Genomic DNA, 21,347 nt, shown 5'->3' with positions numbered 1-21,347 from the left:
AATGTCTTGGATCCTTTTCAAAGGTCCAAAATAGTTGACTGGCAGTAAACCATTCAGTCTGATAATCACAGGTATCAGGTTAGGTGTGCTGAGATAGTCATTGGTTATCTTATTTCAAATTGGTGGTCTACACACATTTATGTCCTGCCTTCTCATCATTGTCTCAATGTTTCTTCATGGAAGCCATTTAAAGGCAATCATTAATTAGAGTTTCACCCCAATAGCTTTGAGACAATAGCTTTGTTGTGTCCAGTGAGGAAAACTGCAATCAGTGTTTTATATCTCTACCCAAGCCTGTAATTACAGAGTTTTGTTAAAAGAGGAAGGATCGCACATCTAAAGACCCTTTGTTGAAAGAAATTAGTTTTCCCATTGGTTTTCAGCTGTGAAAGGCTTTATAAAAATGCCTAGTCGTTGTAGGGAACTGATGAAATACTGGTCCCAACTATGAGGAGACCAGCTGAGCTGAGCTCAGAGATTTTTGTGCTTGTTTTTGTTTTTCTGAAGAGACCACAAAATAAAATGATCATTTGAAAAAAAAAAAAAAATTACTGCCAAAATGGACAATGATATTGCGATCATTGGAATTGGATGCAACTTCCCAGGAGGTAAATATATTGTTTATGAACTCTACTTATACTATTTGTGACAATACTGTGTGCATTTGTATGACTTCTCTACTGTCTTCACAGGTGAGGGTGTTGATAGTTTCTGGAAAGTTCTTGTGGAGGGCAGGAACTGTGTGGTACAGATTCAAGATGAAAGATTTGATACATCAGAGTGGTTTCATCCTGATGAGAGTAAACCAGGAAAAACACAGACGACCAAAGCTGCACTCATTGAAGGGTAGGAATAATCAGTCCACGATAATACATTTGAGGTGTATAGTTACTTAAAAAAGTGAAATGATAAAGTAATATGTCTTATTTCAGATTCAATGAGTTTGATCACAAGTTCTTTGGCATCAGTGAGGCTGAAGCTGAATACATGGACCCTCAGCAGAAACTGTTGCTGCAGTGTGCATACCGAGCTCTAGAGGATGCTGGGATACCCTTAGAAAAAGTGAGCGGAACCCGAACAGGAGTTTACATAGGTAATACATCATAAAAGTAGTTCACATTTTTAACTTTTGGGTGTTTTTAGGATACTGAAACCATATATTGTGTTTGATTTCAGGTCTTATGAACAGGGACTATGAGACACTTTTGAACAACAGTCCCAGCACAATAACTCACTATAACGGCACAGGAACAGCTATGAGTATAGCTGCCAACAGAATTTCCTATGTCTTTAACCTGACTGGACCTTCTTTTGCCATTGACAGCGCATGTTCTTCATCCCTTGTCGCCCTTCACTCTGCATGTCAGGCAATCAGACAAGGTAATGATACTGTTTTAATTTTAAAGTCTGTTCATTGCTTGACATTCACACGATTAATCATCCTTGTTTTACCTCATCTCTAGGGGACTGTGAAATGGCTCTGTGTGGAGGGGTCAGCTGCATCCTTGAGCCTCGAGTCTTTGTGGCCCTCAGCAAGGCAAAGATGATCTCACCTGAGGGCACAAGCAAACCATTCTGCTGTACTGCAGACGGCTATGGCAGAGGGGAGGGATGTGGTATAGTCCTACTGAAGCCTTTGAAAAAGGTAGATATTTGACATTTAAAAAAAAAAAACATCTGATTTATAATATTGATATTACATTCAGTTATGGTTTATAAAAAATGTAAATGTAATAGATTTAGTTTGTTGTTTGTGGAAGTAAGCTGATCATATTCTCATTTTAGGCTCTTGAGGACTTTGATCATATTTGGGGCATTGTGAACAAGACTGCAGTAAACCAAGATGGCCACACCGTCACACCGATCACCAAACCATCCATGTCCCAGCAGGAGGCTCTACTGCACATGATCTACTCCTCCGAGAATTATCTAGTAAATGTCCAATATGTAGAAGCTCATGGGACTGGAACACCAGCAGGAGATCCAGTTGAGGCAGGAAGTATCTCAAAAATCATTGCCAAAGCAAGACCTTCAAGCTCAGGACCTCTGTTTATTGGCTCTGTTAAGAGTAACATTGGACATACAGAATCTGCAGCAGGTGTGGCAGGACTTATAAAGATTCTTTTAATGATGAAGCACGAAATCATTGTCCCCTCTGTGTTCTACTCGGCACAAAATTCCAGCATAGATGCTAAAGCTCTCAATCTTAAAATCCCCACCAGAGCTGAGAAATGGCTGTACTCTGGATCCAGGAAAAGGATGGCTGGATTAAACAGCTTTGGGTTTGGTGGCACCAATGCCCATGCCTTAATCAGCGAGTATGTTTGTGCTACAGCCTCTGACAGCCACAATCTTGAACCTCTAAAACTGCTTCCACTGTCTGCAGCCACTGATCAATCTCTTCAGTTGTGCATAGCTGACACGTATCAGAGGATTTCGGTAGATGAGACAGTTGATCTACAAGCTCTTGCTTATACAGCTGCCTGCAGAAGAAGCCACATGAGACACAAATTTAGGAAAGTCTTTGCTGCATCATCTGTGTCAGAGTTAAAATCACTACTCAAAGCTAGCATGAACAAGAAATTGGCCCCAATAAAGCAGGACCTGAAGTTAGTTTTTGTATTTTGTGGTAATGGCATTACTTATAGGGGAATGTGTAAGCAGCTACTGAAAGAAGAACCTGTTTTTAGGGACAAGGTCAAAGAGGTGGAAAACCACTTTCAGAAGTTCAGATGCACCAGTATTTTGCAAAAGATCGCAAGCAGCTATGACAATGAAGATTTCTCTAAGCCAAATGTTGTCCAGCCACTTCTCTTTGCAATCCAGGTTGCAATTGTTCACCTTCTGAAACACTGGGGCATCAGACCGGATATTGTTCTTGGACACTCGGTGGGAGAGGTTGCTGCAGCTCATTGCTCTGGTCTGCTGTCTCTTGAGGATGCAGTAAAGGTTGTCTACCATCGCAGCGCTCTGCAGACCAAAGTGATGGGTGGGAGAATGCTGGTCATTGGTAACATTGCTGTCCCAGATGTTCTGGAAATCCTTCCCGCCTACACAGGAAAGATTTGTCTAGCTGCTGTGAACAGTCCTATGTCATGTGTGCTGTCAGGTGAAAAAGAAGCTATTGATAATGTGCACCAAAAGCTTCAGTCTTTTAAGAGCAAGAACCTGTTCCTTCATGTCTTGGATGTTCCTGCTGCCTACCATAGTCATATGATGGATCCTATACTGGGGCAAATCAAAGACAGCATTGGACATTTAACTCTGAATGAAATGGAGTGTGAACTTTTTTCCACCGTAACAGGAGAGATGTGTCATAAAGGGGACTTTGTAACAGGTGAATACTGGGCAAGAAACATCCGAAAACCTGTTGCATTTGAACAAGCAATTAAATCAGTTTCCAACCACACAAGGAACACAGTCTTTGTGGAAATTGGTCCAAGACGGGCTCTGCAGAGGAACATCATGGAGATCCTGGGAAATGACACCACAGTGCTCCCTTCAGTGCATCCAGATAAAGACCACGAGACCATGTTCACCGCTGTATCAAAACTGTTTGAGCTGGGGGTCAATGTGAAGTGGGATGAGTTCTACAAAGGGTTTGAAACAAAGCTTATTGCTTTCCCAAAGTATCAATTTGAATATCAAAAAAATGAGGTATACTTTGAGGACGTAAGACGTGGAAATGACACAGTCTCACGCAGTCCACATCCACTGATAAGTCCAAGTAAACGTGATGGCAAAGTGATCAAGTGCAACCTGTCAGCAGGTACTAACTCCTACCTTTGGGAACACAAGAACAATGGCATCTCCATTGCCCCAGGGGCGTTGTATGTTGAATTGGCTTTTGCATCTGTAATGGAAACTGCTATTCCAAAGAGGCCTCTTAACTCATTTCAGCTCACAATGAACTTTCAAAGTTTGTTTGTTCTAACTAAAAACTGCCCTCCACTGAAAATCACAGTTGAGACATCCAAGAACACAACCGCATTTCAGGTTCAGTCCTCTAGTACTGTGCATGCATCAGGCACCATTAGCCATGAAGGGGGACCGGCTATAATAGAACAGCAAACCATTCACCTCAGTGCTGTTTTGGAGAGATGTCCATCAGTCATTGAAGCAAAGGATGTGTACAGCACTCTTAATGATGTAGGATTTGAGTACGGGCCCAGCTTCAAACAACTCGGTGACATTCATTACGGACAAGAATTCAAGGAAGCAGTGACCAGTGTCACGATTCCAGAGGCAGTACTCAGTCATCTGTATGATTATTGCTTGCACCCAGTGGTCCTAGATTACTTCTTGCAAATGTCCTCAGTTTTAGCATCAGTCTCTAGCACCATCAGGCCTGGATTTCCCTCTGCTATTGGTAGTATGGTTATATCTGCACCTCCCCGTGAAAAGATGTTCGTGTATATGAGATTGACCAAAGAAATGCCAGACTACTTTGAGGTTTGTGGTTGTTTCACTGACAAAGATGGACATGTGTTGATTGAGCTCAGAGATGTCAGAATTAATTTTCTGAGAAGACATGCACAGATCAGGGAATTATGTTTCTTTTATAACCAGAAGGTTGGCATTAATGTTGAGAGCAGTTTCCCCAGTAGAATCAAGGCTTTGGTCTTTGAGGACACCTTGGGTATCGCTAAAGGTTTGAAGCCATATTTGCACCCAAAATCTGTATTTGTTTCTCCACCCGATTTAACAAATATCTCAGCCTTGCAGGTCCAAGAATTACTGTTGAAGTCTCCATGCAGTGCTGCAGACATGGAACTGGAGGAGATCCTGTTTATCTGGGGTGTACAGAATATTAGTCACCTCAAATCTGAAGTCATTCTGGAGTCCTTGGTAGACAGCTGTGAACTTTACCGTCAGGTTGTTCTGTCTTTAAGAAGCTGCAGTCGTACATGTTCCATCCGTGTCATTACGTACAGGTCAGCAGAAGAAACAGTTGAAAGTATAAATTCTGGATTTGTGTTATCTGGCATGACAAGGGCATGTGCTGCGGAGTTGTCAGGCATTTCTTTCCAGCTCATTGACCTTTCCACAGTGTCAAGAGAGGATATAGAAGCACTGGCTCATGTGCTTAACTCATACAAAACCCAAGAGTGTCCAGAAGTCTTCATCAGCAAAGGGAAAGTTTACTCTGCTGTGATAACTCATACTCCTGTCACCACAATTATGGAAGCGAAGACTGAATCAAAAACCCTACAGTCCCAGAACTTCACTTTGCAGACAACCAGTCCCTACAGGATGACCGGCTTATCGGCTTTGCCTTCAGCGTGTTCTGTCCACACTATTGAGAGGAAAAACATTGAGGTTCAGATGAGTAAGGTATGTGTGCACTCTTCCGATTACTTTCCAGTTAGTACTTCAGACTTAAACTTTGGTCAGACAATGTATTGGAACAAGCACACAACACAAAACCACAGTCTTCTGGCACTTGACTTCAGCGGGATCATTACAGCTGTGGGAAAGGATGTCAGCAAACTTAAAGTGGGAGACCATGTTGTCTGTTGTTACCCTGTAAAAGCAACTTCCAAAGTCATCGTCCCAGAAGATGTGTGTTTCAAAATGAAAAGGCTTCCATTCCTAAAGGATACACCATGTGTTTCATACTTTGTCCTGATCTGGGAGATATTGCAGTGTGTGTTACCCAAGTCTAAACAACAGAAGAGTTTGGGCATCTTCTCTACTGATCGTGACTCAGCCCTGGTCAAGTTATTGACACTTGTAGCAAGTAAATCAGGCTGGAGAGTTTTTACAGAGACTGAAAAAAATGGATTAGTCCAAAATACAAAGCAATGTCTTCTCTTTGTGATTCTTCCTCCATATGATTCCTTGATTCTGACAGACATTGTAAGTGTTGTCAATGCAAATCACATCATTGCAGTATGTGGCATCCGTGAGCCATGCTACTCTACAATAAATAGAATTCAGAGGGGTAGTGAGAGAACTTGCTTCCAGACTCTTGAAATGTCTAAAATCTTCCAGAAATCAGGTCTTAAGGCACATGGAGCTCTTCTACAGAAATGGCTAAAGGGAATGCACTTGCATAAAGCATGGCCATCAATACAAAGCAGTACTTTTCAGATGGTGCCCCCTGAAGGTATGCCTCCTCAGTCTTTTGAGCAGTCTGGATCTTATTTCAGTGCAAGCACTCTGGACGTGATAGCTCTGGCCAGTGATGACACTAGGAACAAGATGTCTGCCATCCATTTGCTTCCAAGAACAAAGCACTTGTTCTTAAAGAAAGGTGTGTACATAGTTACAGGTGGTCTCTCTGGTTTGGGATTTGAAACTGTTAAGTTCATTGCCCACAGGGGTGGAGGATGCATTGCCACTCTCTCAAGGAGTGCACCATCTGAGAAGGTACAAGAGGAAATGAGCTGTCTCCAGAAAAAATACGGGGTAAGAATTCTCACTCTTCAGTGTGATGTCTCTGTGTCAGAGGAGGTGATGGAAGCCATTTCTGTGATTGGAAAACATTTTTCCTTATGTCCAATCAGAGGGGTCTTCCACAGTGCTGCTGTGCTACATGATGGATTACTGGAAACCCTTGATAAGTCTCTTTTTCAAAAAGTCCTGAAACCTAAAGTCTGTGGTGCTCTTAATCTTCACCTTGCCACTCTGCACAGCCAGACACTTGATTACTTTGTGTGCTATTCCTCAATCTCCTCATTCATTGGAAATGCTGCACAAGCTAACTACGCAGCAGCTAATTCTTTTCTGGATTTGTTTTGTCACTACCGACACAATATTGGACTTGCAGGCCAGTCAATCAATTGGGGACCCCTTAAACTGGGCCTGCTAATGAACAAAGACAATTTTCAAAAGTTCCTGGAAACAAAAGGGCTAATGATCATGGATGTGACAGAGATCCATGAAGCACTAGAGCATTGCCTGTTGACTAACAACCCCCAGCAGGTGGTCTGCAAATTCAATTTCAGGAACCTGAAGAATCATGTCCTCTCTCAGAATGCGTCTCTGAAGTTTCGCCTGTCTGCTTTAGTGGAGGAAGAACTGAAAAACAACACAGTTGTTGAGTACTCCAGGATAAATGTTCAGTCATCAGTGGATGACTGTGTTAAAGGGATTCTGACTGAAATTTGCAGTGTTGATACTGATGATCTTAGTAATGAAACTGCACTCACTGCATTAGGAATTGACTCAATGTTGGCTATGACACTGCAAAATCGCCTGTTTCAAGAGATAGGTGTGAATATTCCTCTTGTTGCTTTGCTTGATCCAAACAGTACACTGTCCTCATTGGCTGAATTCATAAAACAGAGCACAGATGAGGACTGTGAGATTTCTGTGCACCTGTAATGGAAAGTTATCCCTTTCTGATATCTTATAGTACATTGTATATGAATGCATATAAATGAAATTTCTATTTTTTTGAGTATACTTGTTTTAACTAAACCACTTTATGAAATGCTGCATTGCTTAATTGTTGCAAGCTTAACCATGGTATTATGAGTGACATACTAAACCACAATAAAATCTTGATTTCAAACATCAATTTTGATTATTTTATACCTTCCCAGACCTAATATTACCAAGGAATCAGAGATCAAAGTTTAGGCATGTCTCATCTTTTTACTGCCAAATGAATAAATCCACTGAGGGTTTTATGCAAGCATGTAAGTTATGTGCAGAAACAGGCTCATGAAACACTGTAAACATTGAGTGAACTAAATATAATAGTTTTTAATAGAAATTTAAATTCTCCCTAAAATGATATTAATCTACCATTCATAAATATGAAAAATACTAAACAAAACTGGTGTAAAAGATGAAAATATTTATAGTTCTTTATCCTTATTCAGGCAATCCTCTTTTCTCAAGGAAAGCAGAACAGCACGTCACGTGCACTACAGAAGCAAAGGGAAAATATAGCTTTTAAAACAGTGGAAATATAATCAATTTGTGGTTATTGAAATGAGCCAATAAAAATAATTAAAATTTGTGTATTATGTCTTTAATAAGCTTTTACACAAACAATCCATAAGAAAACAATGCAAACCTCTCATAAATACAGAGCAAAGTATGGTTACACATGTGCATTCAGTTAGTTTATTTCACAAAAAAAAAGAAAAACTACATAATTGTACTTTTATAACTAAATAGAAATATTAATATTCACATACCCTGCAAAAATAAGACATTTAAATATTTTCTGAGAGATTGGGGCTCATTCATGAAACAATGAAGTTCTGTGTAAATTGTTCATAAATCCATTTTTACATAAATTGTTGCTTTCAACTGAATCTGACAATTAAAAATGGTTTTATGAATGATTTACACATTTGTTATGCTTGTGTTTCATAAATGAAGATGGTAATTTCATTTAGGTGTACATTGCTTACATCTGTGATGCATTTTGTAAACATATTTTTAAACGCTTTTTTTTTTGTTGCTTTTTAACATTTGTTTTTTTTCTTTTACAGATTAATGCCAGCATTACTAACTCCTGAAACCCTTAAAAAGTCCTAAAACCATTGGCCCAGATGTATTTTTGTAAAAAGGTGCCATGCTGTCGTCTTGTTGATTTACATTACATTAGTACAATAGTAAAATTACATTAGTAATTTTAATTTAAACATATAAAAGGTGTTACACATACAAACGGGATGTATTTGGAAGAAAATGAAGTATAAGGATTTTACAGAATGGCCAAATCAGAACCATTAAGAGTGGGAACATTTGAATCTTGAATGTGGTTGCTGTTTCCTAAAACACAGTTTTGACCTTCAGAGCTGTGTTTTGATTGACAGTTGACTCTTAACATGGCATCATCAGAGGGTGTATACATGTGAACCTCATAGGTCTGACTGTCCACTCTGAACATTGGGATGGTGCTTGCCACACACATACGATTATCTTGGACATGATGATTATTGCCGCCGGTTATCATCCATAATGCAGAGCACGGCTGAGACTGACACGTTCGGTGGTTGTCGGGTTGAAAATTGTGACTGACGTAAATTTCCCGTTCTTTCACCTCACCATCCTTTGCCACCGCTTGAACATTATTGCCGTGGCTGTTCTTCATGGCCTGCTCTTCTGGGCCTGATTTCTTCTTAGCTGGTGTGCCACTACATATGTCAAAAAAGGTCAGAAAAACTGGGATAAAAGTTAAGCCATGGAAGAGACCAAATAAGATTACCAAGAACATGATTTTAAAGAAAGTTCTAAAGATGTAGTTCTTCGAAGCAGACAATACTACCACCCCAAGAATAGTAGACACAGCCCCCTGCAAAATAGGGTAACCTAAATTAAACAAGGCCTCCACTGCCTTTTCATTCGCACTGGGCTTCTTATTGGAGACAAAGGCATAAGATATATGAGCAGAGAAGTCTACAGAAAAACCAATGCAGACAACAAGAATGATCATCGAGATAGTGTCTAAGTTAACATCCCATAATGCCATGAACCCAGTGACCCCTACAATGACAGATGCGATAGAAAAAGTCACCCAGAGAGAGCATAGAGGGTTTGGGATGAGGAGAAGGGAGATGAGCAACATTACGGCTGTCGTAACAGCAATGTTCTGGATGGTGTTGATGACTATCACCGCATACTGGTCATGGTAGATGAAGGCAGGGTGGTAAACTAGTAAAGGAACAGGGCACTTTTGTGCTGTCTCTCTTAATTTATTCAACATATTCATCTCATCCAGGGCGGTAGAGATGTTTACGGTTTGGATGAATAAGCGAGACGCGTGGATGGAGTTGTTAGTGAAATTGACGTCCTGTTTGAAATCGGTATAAAAACGCAGAAATGTTCCCAAATTATCTTTAAAGACATCTTCAGTACTCAGATTGAGTTTCGTGTGATTTCCGTAGTACTTGTATGATTTGATCCAGGAGGTGAATATATCCTTTTCAATGAAAGACAAATTTTTGAAATCTTCAATGCAAGTTTCAAGATCTGACATGTACTTTTCATCCCAATATGGAAATTCCCGTCGGATGACAACCATGATATTTGGCCCATATTCAGAGAAATATGCCTTCTCGTTGTCATAGTATTTTACCACATAAGAATCATCAGCTGCCAAATTACGAAGATCGATTCCTTCTTGAATTTGGAAGCAGCCATAAATGCTGATAATCAAATAGATGCAATAAAACACAATCACAAAGACCTTCATCCACGATTTTGTCAGAAAAGGGCCGTAGTATTTTTTAAAGAAGTGATTCATGGGCTGAACCTCCTCCTTGCCAGTTTGAGGGTCGTAAGCGCCTCCCACGCAACATAATTCATACCACTTTGACTGACCCACAGGGCACTCCTCTGGTACTTCCTTGCAGGTCAGCCAGTGCTTGTTGCTGTTCTCTCGCCGTCCGTTAAGAACGAGGAAAGCTCCGAAAAATGTGATGCTGTAGATGTAGCAGAAGAGGATGGAAGTGCTGGTGTACAAGCAGAAGGAGCGGACAGAGCGGAAAGGCGTCATGAGGCCGATGTAGAAAGCGAGCACGTCCGTGAGGGTGGTGATGGTGATCGAAATGGCCGCCTCTTTGTACGTTTTGGCAAGGCGAGTCTCTACTTGATCGTGAACATTCGTCTGCTGCCAGCAGGAGATGAGGATAAACATGTCGTCCACTCCGATCCCTATTTAAAACACATCAGAAAATCCCTGTTTAATCTGATAATATACATTAACATAGTACAGAACTGGTTTTATAGTGATGCTTCAAAGTTATTACCTAATATCAGGAATGGAGAATTAGCAACAGTCATGACAAATGGGACGCCAATGTGTAACATCATCCCAAAAGAGGACAGAACAGCCAGTCCAGCGGAGAACACTCCAAATGTGGCAACCCATACTTTATTTCTGACACAGTCAAACCTGGAAAAACAGACAAAATAGATATTTTTAAAAGAATTTCTCTGGGTTAAATACAACATATGTGGGTCATTGTTGAATAAGGTTTTCAAAAGTGTAAAAAAACATAATGGAGATATAATTAATTTTGAAGTTTTACTAAGTGTTAACAATGAGATTATGTGGTTTTTATAATCAATTAACACTGATTTTGTCATTTTTTACAAGATGGACAAAATTTGTCACCAAAAAAGTCATTCGGTTTAACCAAAATTTCGGTTTTACCGAATGACACTTTTGGTTATACCAAATGACGATATTTTCAAACAATGCTAACAGGCTGATATGTAGCTAGCTAGCAAAAGGACAATCAAACATTTTATATTTAATACAAGTTTTTAAAATATTACAACATTTTCCATGTTTTATAGCGGTTGTACCGAATGACCTGATGTTTCGGGACATGCGTATGAGCAAGTGAAAACATTAATTTTTCAAATAGTTAAAAGAGAGTTAATTACTTTGCTTCATGACCACGTGGTCCTTTGCAGGTGTCTGAATGATGTCACATCCTGTCACATGATATTGACTGCATGATTTGTTCCAAAATGGTCCCTTTATATTGGTTACTCCGAATGACATCAACTAAATGAATTTTTCTGGATATTCTTTCTCATAACAAAGCGACGACTTCTACACATAATTTTAATTCCATTTTGCACTATGTTGATATACAATGTTATAAAATCATGCCAGAATGAAAAATATATACATTTATTACATTTTAAGATATTTTAATCACAAATGAAATGGCTGTATTGGCCTTTGGACGGTTAAACCGAATGACCTTTTGACACTTCAAAATATTTAAAATGCCTTTATATGTAGCAAAATATAAAACCTTTTGGATTCAATAAAAGAGATCTAGTTGTACTACCTTACATACTTTGGATGTCATAGACTCGAAAAGTGAACTAATCATTTCTGTTTCACGTAATATATATTTGGCTGCATTATAATGATTTCCAAATTTGGAATATGAGCAAAGATCGTGTATGTGGACGTATTTGGCTATTTAAAATACAACATTAATTTAACTCCGCTCAGTCGAGCGAAATAACTTATAGATTTGAAGATCCGATCAAGTTCCCATCACCACTCAGAACATTTAAGTCATAACACAGTGTAAACGTGTACATGTAAAACATCTACTCAGAAGCCCTGGAAAAATCAGGTGCGCATTAAAATAAACCTAACTATTAACATACCTCAAACAAGAGAGAATTGAGAATGCAATGGCAATAATGTATGTGATAGAGAAGAGGGGAATCACATCCTTTGTGTTTGCCTCAAATTCCACCTGCCTTGACAGAGATGTGGAATAGGTCACCTGAGGATACAAATTATCATATTGACATCATCATTTCAGATTTAGCTAATAATAATAGTTGCATCACAAGAACATTTCAATGAACTTAAACTAATTTTAAACAACTGCTGTCAGCTGCAATATGACAGGGATACATAAACTAAACATTTCCACAGATATTGCCCAGGAAAATTATATTTCAGTTCATTTAGCAAAGCTTGTCCAATAGGGGGTGCATGTTGTTGTCACAGCATAAGGGGTAAGTTGTCACAATGGAAATCTGGCAGTAATACCTATTACATTTACATTTAATGATTTTTAAGCAAAATTTAAACAGTAAAATTTTTCAACCAACAGAATTTATTGAATTGTATAAAATTATAACATTTAAAATGTGACAAACTGCCTCAACATTTTTTGAAAACATAAACAAAAAACTTTTGAGAACCCATATCAATCTATAGTTCACTTGTAAAATCAAGAGCTATTGCAAAATATATTATATGATTTTAGTTTAAAGACGGATGTTACAATATTATAGGCCTGTGACAACTAGCCCCCGATTACCAGTCCTCAAACAGTACATAAATAAAATATGACCTACCTTAATGAAGTTTAATGATAAATTAGATGGAAAAACCTTAAGGAATTCATTCAGCCATAAATCTGTTCTGGTACGATTATCCTCCTTCAGGAAATACAACAGTCGCACTGCCTTTGCACTTTTAATAACAGAAGAGTTTAAATCCACTCCACCAACAGAATAGCCCAGGAAAATGTACGCGAATCCGAAACGAAAGAACGGGAAAGTGAGTTCGGTCTTTTCTAAATTTTTCCCATAATATTTGTAAATATCCAGTATCTTATTCGGTATGCATTTCTTGTATCGTCTTGCGCAAAGTCCCTCGAAAGTGAGCACCTCGTGACCCATGGACACATTCAGCTCCTTGACCTTCCTGTCTAAAGTGACTATCTCCTGAAAGGCAGCATCTGTGAGGATGTTGGAGGATGTTGACACCGCTATGAAGGATGCGTAAACTCCATCCGTGTAGAGTCTTTGGTTGGAGAACACCGAGTCGTTCTGCGGGAAGTTTTCCTGCACAAACTGCCTCTCCAGCTTGGCAGGACCGTTCACAGGTGTGAACTGATCCTCAATGTCATTGGCCTCACGATCTTCTAAGAAATAAAACCCACTCCCCAACACCGCAGAGATCAACAGAGGAGAGATGAAGAACCACCACGGGTAAGTTCCCACAAAGCGGCCGAACTTCTGGAAGCAGATGGAGATCGGCTTCTCCACGCAGTCTGTGGTGCATCCAGCCATGTTCACCGGCATTTTGAAAGATTAAAAGTTAAGAGGGGAAAAAGCTGTTCTAAATAAATTAAATTAACGTAAAGCTCAGTTTCTCTGTATCAGAATTGTGGTTGAACTTTTAAAGTTATAACTAGCTATATAAACTAGTTAAAAGTAGATTTAGAAAGAGCATAATGCATGCGGGGTATTTGAATATCCTGACGCATTTTTGCGTGAAAATCTACAGGGAATAAGCCGAGAGCGACCACTGACGGGCACATGCAGAAAATTATATTTAGACTGACAAAATAATAACAAACGCAAATTAAGCAGTGTTAATTTCTGTTTTTCTATGCGTATGAGTTATTATGCATAATAAAATAAATTATTTAGCATTATTTTATTTTATTAAAATCTTTTTGAATGTTGCAGCATTATTATCTACTGCTATAAAAGGGCGCACTATTAACAGTAGTGAAATTAAATTATAATTATAAATTAAATTATAGACCTATTTGTTAAAGATATTGTTACAGTGTTCCCAGAACATTAAATAATAAGTCACATGATCTGATCTGTATTTCATAAAAAGCTCAATTTCTTGCTGAAAACATTATAATTAATATAGGCCTATAGGCTATTTGAAAAAAAGTTGCCAACACTCTCATAAATAAAGATTCTTTAACAATTCTTTGAAGTACATCAGATTCAGCAAAGAATCCTCTTCTTATCAAAAACATTTTGCTGTATAGGGCTGAGTTGGCATTGTGTGGTTCTTTGGAGATTATGCTGCATTCGCGCCATCTTGTAATTACCGTAAATAAAGCTCCGTATGCTTTCGAATCGCTCTCGCGGTACTTTGAAGTCATACACAGATCGCCGCTTCAAGTCGAACACACCTTGAAGGGTTAATTCACTAAAAAATGAAAATTCTGTCATTAATTCAACAATATCTAGTGATGGGCGATTTCAAAACACTGCTTCATGAAGCTTCGAAGCTTTACGAATCTTTTGTTTCGAATCAGTGGTTCAGAGCATGTATCAAACTGCCAAAGTCACGTGAACCATTGAAATTTCGAAACATTTCGAAACACTTATGACGTAACAAAGCCTCGTTTACTGAAATCACGTGACTTTGGCAGTTTGATACACGCTCCGAACCACTGATTCGAAACAAAAGATTCGTAAAGCTTCATGAAGCAGTGTTTTGAAATCGCCCATCACTAGATATTGTTGAATAAAGTCGTTATTTTGTTTTTTTGGCGCACAAAAAGTATTCTCGTCGCTTCATAACATTAAGCTTGAACCACTGAAGTCACATGAACTGTTTTAAATATGTCTTTAGTAGCTTTCCGGGCATTGAAAGTGTTAATTATCTTGCTGGCAATGGAGGCCTCACTGAGCCATCGGATTTTATCAAAAATATCTTAATTTGTGTTCTGAAGATGAACGAAGGTCTTACAGGTGTGGAAAAACATGAGGGAGAGTAATTAATGACAGAATTTTCATTTTTGGGTGAACTAACCCTTTAAATCTGCTGTGGTCAGGTGGTACAAGTCGTAGCTCTCAGAAAATTACGAGTTTACACGTTATAATTGCAAGTTCTACAAGCATCTGAAGGCTTTTTACAGTTCAAAATCGTTATGGTAATTACGACATGATGTGAACGCACCTTTAAAAACATTCTTTCTGTCACATTATTGGTTCTTCAGGTCAGTATATTGGTTTCTGGGGTCTTTAAAGCAAGATGATTTTCTAAAAAACTAGAGAATAAAAAGTTTGTGTGAATGGTTCTCATATGGCCACCAGACTGTAAAACTTGGTTCTAATTGGAACCTTTATTTTTAAGAGTGAATGAATAATAGGCTAACATCCCTGAATATAAACTACAGCTCAAATGCTATATGTTAGAAATATAAACTGATTCAAGGAAACAGGACTTACGTCGCGGTTTCTGCTCCTTTTGCTCCATCGGGAGAGAGTGATGTGAGGAGAGAATGACATGCAAGTTCATTACTGAACACAGAGCTCCATTCATGCCTTTCAATTACCTCAGTGGTTAATTGCCCCAACAAAAGTGGCTTCGATTCTCATAGTGCTTGTGATTTGCCAGTAGGGGCCTCAAATTATTACCACACTGTTTTACTTGTACAACTCTTATATTTTACAGTGCCTACTTGGAAAATGTTCACACACACATCTGTTTGGTTGAAATAATTTCATCAAATAATAATCATAATAATTTAATGTTGCAGTTTTAGAGAAGTAAGATATGACAATGTCAATTTTTGGTGGCCACTAGGTGGTGCTAGTGACCATTTTTCATATTCCCCTGCATCACACTATATTTAGGCAATGAGTTGTTGTCATGGTGACGGGTTACAAGGAGAGAAAAGCTGCAGTTGAAGGTTGTCAAGGGGACTAGGTCAGGGGAAGCAGAGATGCCATTAGCGGTTGTTCATGGTGATCGGGTCAAGGGAAGGCAGAGCTGATTAGAGGTTGTCATGGTGACTGGCTCAGGGTGAGAGTAGAGATGAGAGATTGTCATGGTGACCGAGTCAGGAAGAGAGCAGAGCTGCAAGAGTTGCTGAACTGGCATCTTTATATTTTATGTAACATATTATTAACATATTATGTTTTAAAACGTTTTTTCTTTAGCAAAAAAAATGTAAAATGTAAAGTACAGTATGCACATATTAATACAAATAAATGTGCAAATATTTACAAAATATATTCTCCTTGGGTCATACAAAACTTTTTATTGCAAATTAATACCAGGACACAAAAATGGAAATGTATTAAAAATATTCACATATACTTTGCATTTTCAACTGCCTGAATCTGGCATTTATTTAATCTAATATATAAATTAGTGCATAAATATGTACCTTTATTATATATAAGCAACCTGAGACCAAAAAAATGTTTTAAATTTCACATAATGTAAAGCCCACCATATTTGCTTTGTCTTTCATGCCAGTTCTCTTTTTGATATTATGTTAATATTAAGTATTAGTATTTCTCATTTTGACAGATGGGCTGATCTCAGGCAGACTGCAATAAAACTTGAAGTCATCAGGAAGAGAGTTGAGTTTTCATTCCCATGTGATGCCGAGCATCTTACAGCTGAGTTCCCAGAGGCGCTGGGCCGTCTCATCATCCATGGCAGCCTGGGAGCATTTAGCAGGTGCACAGTCACTGCGAGGAGAGCAGAAGACAGGTCTAACAGCAGTGCTTAACTTGTACATGAATAATTGCCGGATCAAAAACAGCAATTAAAAGGCGCTGTTGACCAACACTGACCATACAACTTTAGTTTTCCCAAAACATACGGGAACATGACGTCACTAAATGGTGATGGCGCATCTATAAAAGCATCATTCACAAATTTCTGCATGGGCCATATCTACAGCCTAGTGTATTATTATGTTATGTATATAGCTACGTCGAGACCAAATATCATTCAGTTGATCAGTATCATTCTCTCTCACCGACAACGTCGTTGCCTATTCCATTACACTGATTTCTGATTCTGACTGATCTAACTCCCATTGCTCATGTCTTCTGCTATCCTGATTAGTTATCTTTCATTTGAAAGCCATGTTTCTAGCTTCTGTAAAACCGCATTCTTCCATCTTAAAAATATATCTAAACTACGACATATGCTCTCAATGACAAATGCAGAACAGTTAGTTCATGCGTTCATGACCTCAAAGCTAGATTACTGTAACGCTCTACTGGGTGGTTGCCCTGCTCGCTTGATAAATAAACTTCGGAGCGTTATGAATCTTTTGTGTCGAATCAGTGGTTCGGAGCGCCAAAGTCACGTGATTTCAGCAGTTTGACACGCGATCCGAATCATGATTCGACACAAAAGATTCATAATGCTCCGAAGCTTAATGAAGCAATGTTTTGAAATCGGCTATCATTATACAAGTCATTAATTGTTTTTTTGGCACACCAAAAATATTCTTGTCGCTTTATAATATTAATATTGAACCACTGTACTCACATGAACTGATTTAAATATGTTTTTAGTACATTAATGGATCTTGAGAGAGGAAATGTCATTGCTGGCTATGCAGGCCTCACTGAGCCATCGGATTTCAACAAAAATATCTTAATTTGCGTTCCGAAGATTAACGAAGGTCTTACGGGTGTGGAACGACATGAGGGTAAGTAATTAATGATAGAATTTTCATTTCAGAGCATTATGAATCTTTTGTGTCGAATCAGCGGGTCGGAGCGCCAAAGTCACGTGATTTCAGCAGTTTGACGGTTTGACACGCGATCCGAATCATGATTCAACACAAAAGATTCATAACGCTCCGAAGCTTAATGAAGCAATGTTTTGAAATCGGCCATCATTATACAAGTCGTTAATTGTTTTTTTGGCACACCAAAAATATTCTCGTCGCTTTATAATATTAATATTGAACCACTGTACTCATATGAACTGATTTAAATATGTTTTTAGTACATTAATGGATCTTGAGAGAGGAAATGTCATTGCTGGCTATGCAGGCCTCACGGAGCCATCAGATTTCAACAAAAATATCTTAATTTGCGTTCCGAAGATGAACGAAGGTCTTACGGGTGTGGAACAGCATGAGGGTGAGTAATTAATGACAGAATTTTCATTTTTGGGTCAACTAACCCTTTAAGGGTGTGTTCACACTTGTAGTTCGGTTCGCTTGGTTCGTTTGAACCGGACCAAAAAACTAAACAAAAAACATTTAGTCCTGGTCCGCTTAGCATTCACATTGGCATTTTTAACACCGAACCTAAAGGCACAGATATACGTTCACAGCATGATTGGTCGGCTTTTATGGCGTATATTTTGTGACGGAACTTATCGAACATCCAAAACAATGCTGTGCTGGGCTAAATGCACTTGTTGTATGTGCATAGCCTAGATATGAAGGTATTTTGACCAGCTGACAATTCGTGAAGAGCTTATAAAAAGTGTAAAGGAGTCCAAACAGCAGCAGGAATCACTCCATAACACACACAAACAAAAATCTGCTGCGAGGAGACGCAGTTCACGACTATGATGAGAAAAAACAGGTTCCCATCTTGTGGCATCATGTCATGTTTTTGGTTCGTTTACATGTCTTTGGTCCGTGTTGCGTTCATATTTCAGTGGAACTGCATCAGAGTTCGTTTGGAAGCTGCTATCCGAACCCTAGCGTGCACCAAACAAGCAGACCGAGACCGCTGAAAAGATAGGTCTCGGTCTGCTTGTTTGGTGCACGCTAGGGTTCGGATGGCAGCGTTCACACTTGTTCAAATGAACCGCACTAACAGAGCAATCGCACAAGGATTCGTTTTGATCAAAGCAAACACACCCTAAGAAAGCTGATTGGTCAAAAATATGTTCAGGGCCAATGGCAAAACATAACCTCCAAATATATCTGCATAATTTGGCTCTCATTCTGTCACTCTCATACGCATACACTGTCACAGTATCATTTAAAACCAAATTCAAATCCAAAATCTGACATTTTCCAGAACAGGATCCGGCTCAAATTAAGCAATCTCTAACAGACTATTTAAAACATGACTGAACTGTAGCTGTTAGTTTTATGAAACATCATGACATCATAGTTAAAAGTTTATCAGCAGTAACTGAATGCTGTATGATAATGTTGTTGAATTGAATGATAACAGAACATGCCCTATTGGACTTTGTGTATGCTGTACTTTGGTAGGGTATGTGTTACATACTGCAATTTAGGTACAATTCTTTTGCTGAGATTGCGATGAAAATCCACTGACCTGTAATATTTGCCGCTCTCTGTCTCCAGTTCAGGGGCCACGGCACAGTAGATGGTGGTCTGAGCTCCCTGCACAGATGTTTTGGTGAAGGGCTTTGCCAACCACATGGCGGCTTGTTGAACTTTATTCAAGTGCCTCCACAGATCAGTCTGAACCACACCAGGATGGAGAGCATACGCTGTTACTCCAGTACCTGAGACGCCACACAAGACCAGACGAGAAAGCGGCATTTATCATATTTTTTAAATAAAATAACGATAATTACAAATGCACATCCCAGGACAGGGTCAGAAATGGCACAGAAATTAATTTAAAAATGTTTTAATCTGTTATATAACATTTTATAATATTATTTTAAATTTTATTTTAATATATTTAATAATCTATTTTAGTTCTATAAAGATGGTTTAGGCATTTAAGTGGTATTAAAAAAGTTAATTGAGCGAAAAAAAATTAAAGATTAATTTCTGACACTAATACAAGAATAAAATAAAAAAAATTAAAAACATTGTGCTTAAACACATAAAAAACAACATTTATATTAAAAAACAAAACAAAACAAGCAATGTAAATGTCCTTTTTTTATGAGACAGACCTTCAAGTCTTTTGGCCAACGAGCGCGTGAACAGAACGTTTGCCAGCTTGCTCTGGGTGTAGGCTTTCTGTTTATCGTAGTTCTTCTCACTGTTGAGGTCCTCTAAGTTGATGGTCCCCCACTGGTGTGCCATGGACGAGATATTAATGATTCTTGCTGGCGTTGATCTTTTAATCAAATCCAATAACAGGTAAGTCAACAGGAAGTGACCTACAGGAAGAAGGACAGCTCTGATGTCGCTCTTAATTCTTGTAGGGTTAAAAATGGTGACCGATTCGGTTAAATTAGATATGCTTACCCAAGTGGTTCACCCCTATTTGCATTTCAAAACCATCTGCAGTCTTTCCGTGAGGACAAGCCATCACACCAGCGTTACTAATTAAGATGTTGACTTGTTTCTCCTCTGAAAGACAATATAGCATCAGTGTAGCGCTATATAAGGAAGACATTTATAAAGGAACTTTATAACTCACCTTTATTGATGTTCTCTGCAAATTCTCTGATTGATTTGGAATCTGCCAGGTCAAGCCTTCTGGTGACAACATCCTGGTTTCCTGAAACATCCTTAACTTCCTTCAGGGCTGCATCTGCTTTCTCTGTATCTCTGCAAGCCATAATGATCCGTGCTCCTAAAGACAAGACAGAAGAAAGCCAGAAAGACAACAATTTTCCATATGACAATTATATTAATATTAAACTTTATAGAAATAGGGTTGCCTACCTCTCTTTGCCAGGTCAATGGCTGTCTCTTTGCCAATTCCAGTGTTAGCTCCAGTAATTATAACAGTTTTACCGTCAAGTCTGGCATCGGATGACCACGAACGAAACATATTTCTGAGGGGAAAAAGGATAAAGGTAATTATTTTTCATATTGCTCAACTTGGGCGTTGGTTTGATATGTCAACTAGTTTCGCGTGCTCAATGAAATAGTAATAAAACATATGTTTTAATAATCCTTGGTTTTTGCCCAGTCATGTCTGGTCTGTCCTGGATTCAAACCATCTGAAATATTTTCATCATATGAATGAAAATCCCTTTAACATAACTTCCTCGACACAGCTGTATTGTGCAACATTTCACTGCCAACGTCTACTATAATAATAACAGCTATGAAATATAATATATATCGTTCTGTCCATACCTTAGTGCTTGCATTTTAAGATGATCTGTATCCAGAAACAAAAAAGAAAGTTTATAAAACAACTTAGTGCGATTAAACAGAAAAAAACAGAGTAGCTCAAATCAAAACGCTCGCACTGTCGCTAGTGGGAGGAGTCAGATGCCGTACAAGGAAGACTCGTGGAGTTGTAGTTTGGGATTGGTCAGAGACAGTAAACCCGGCCCTTTTTTACGTATTTTTATTTTTTATTCTATTTATACGTTAATTCTTGAAGCCAAACATATTCTAGACTTTTATATTTATTATATGTCAACGTAAATATAATTAATACTATCTGAAAAAACTGAGAGAAGG

The 21,347-nt window shown here is 38.6% G+C and overlaps 4 protein-coding genes across 4 annotated transcripts; 1 reads left to right on the top strand and 3 right to left on the bottom strand.

Moving 5' to 3' along the window:
• Window positions 1–96: 96 nt before the first annotated feature.
• On the top strand, window positions 97–7,525 carry pks1 (polyketide synthase 1). The gene is made up of 6 exons (XM_051881878.1): window positions 97–608; window positions 693–846; window positions 933–1,093; window positions 1,177–1,380; window positions 1,464–1,645; window positions 1,786–7,525. Exons 1-6 carry the CDS (start codon window positions 560–562, stop codon window positions 7,327–7,329), a joined length of 6,294 nt encoding a protein of 2,097 aa, XP_051737838.1. The 5' UTR covers window positions 97–559; the 3' UTR covers window positions 7,330–7,525.
• Window positions 7,526–7,988: 463 nt separating this feature from the next.
• LOC127506220 (patched domain-containing protein 3-like) lies at window positions 7,989–12,223 on the bottom strand. Its single transcript, XM_051882488.1, has 3 exons — window positions 12,106–12,223; window positions 10,716–10,861; window positions 7,989–10,620 (listed from the first exon to the last, which is right to left on the bottom strand). Exons 2-3 carry the CDS (start codon window positions 10,777–10,779, stop codon window positions 8,669–8,671), a joined length of 2,016 nt encoding a protein of 671 aa, XP_051738448.1. The 5' UTR covers window positions 10,780–10,861; window positions 12,106–12,223; the 3' UTR covers window positions 7,989–8,668.
• Window positions 12,224–12,730: 507 nt separating this feature from the next.
• LOC127506222 (patched domain-containing protein 3-like) lies at window positions 12,731–13,830 on the bottom strand. The gene has a single exon (XM_051882490.1). The coding sequence runs from the start codon at window positions 13,540–13,542 to the stop codon at window positions 12,742–12,744; it is 801 nt and encodes a 266-aa protein (XP_051738450.1). The 5' UTR covers window positions 13,543–13,830; the 3' UTR covers window positions 12,731–12,741.
• Window positions 13,831–16,239: 2,409 nt separating this feature from the next.
• On the bottom strand, window positions 16,240–21,180 carry rdh12l (retinol dehydrogenase 12, like). The gene is made up of 7 exons (XM_051882489.1): window positions 21,015–21,180; window positions 20,595–20,707; window positions 20,347–20,502; window positions 20,172–20,276; window positions 19,874–20,083; window positions 19,279–19,471; window positions 16,240–16,698 (listed from the first exon to the last, which is right to left on the bottom strand). The coding sequence occupies exons 1-7, from the start codon at window positions 21,026–21,028 to the stop codon at window positions 16,596–16,598; spliced, it is 894 nt and encodes a 297-aa protein (XP_051738449.1). The 5' UTR covers window positions 21,029–21,180; the 3' UTR covers window positions 16,240–16,595.
• Window positions 21,181–21,347: the final 167 nt, after the last annotated feature.

The sequence above is a fragment of the Ctenopharyngodon idella genome, chromosome 23 (genome assembly GCF_019924925.1).
Source record: "Ctenopharyngodon idella isolate HZGC_01 chromosome 23, HZGC01, whole genome shotgun sequence".
NCBI classification, from domain to species: domain Eukaryota; kingdom Metazoa; phylum Chordata; class Actinopteri; order Cypriniformes; family Xenocyprididae; genus Ctenopharyngodon; species Ctenopharyngodon idella.
This window is presented reverse-complemented; position numbering and strand designations above follow the sequence as displayed.

Excerpts from the sequence above, each read along its gene's own strand:
- pks1 (XM_051881878.1), top strand. The coding sequence starts at position 560 with ATGGACAATGATATTGCGATCATTGGAATTGGATGCAACTTCCCAGGA. Across the intron at positions 609-692 it reads TGGATGCAACTTCCCAGGAG|GTGAGGGTGTTGATAGTTTC; the intron begins GTAAATATATTG and ends CTGTCTTCACAG. Across the intron at positions 1,094-1,176 it reads CCGAACAGGAGTTTACATAG|GTCTTATGAACAGGGACTAT; the intron begins GTAATACATCAT and ends GTTTGATTTCAG.
- rdh12l (XM_051882489.1), bottom strand. Across the intron at positions 20,503-20,594 it reads CATTGACCTGGCAAAGAGAG|GAGCACGGATCATTATGGCT; the intron begins GTAGGCAACCCT and ends TCTTGTCTTTAG. Across the intron at positions 19,472-19,873 it reads GTTGGCCAAAAGACTTGAAG|GTACTGGAGTAACAGCGTAT; the intron begins GTCTGTCTCATA and ends GTGGCGTCTCAG.
- LOC127506222 (XM_051882490.1), bottom strand. The coding sequence starts at position 13,542 with ATGCCGGTGAACATGGCTGGATGCACCACAGACTGCGTGGAGAAGCCG.
- LOC127506220 (XM_051882488.1), bottom strand. The coding sequence starts at position 10,779 with ATGATGTTACACATTGGCGTCCCATTTGTCATGACTGTTGCTAATTCT. Across the intron at positions 10,621-10,715 it reads TTCTCCATTCCTGATATTAG|GGATCGGAGTGGACGACATG; the intron begins GTAATAACTTTG and ends TGTTTTAAATAG.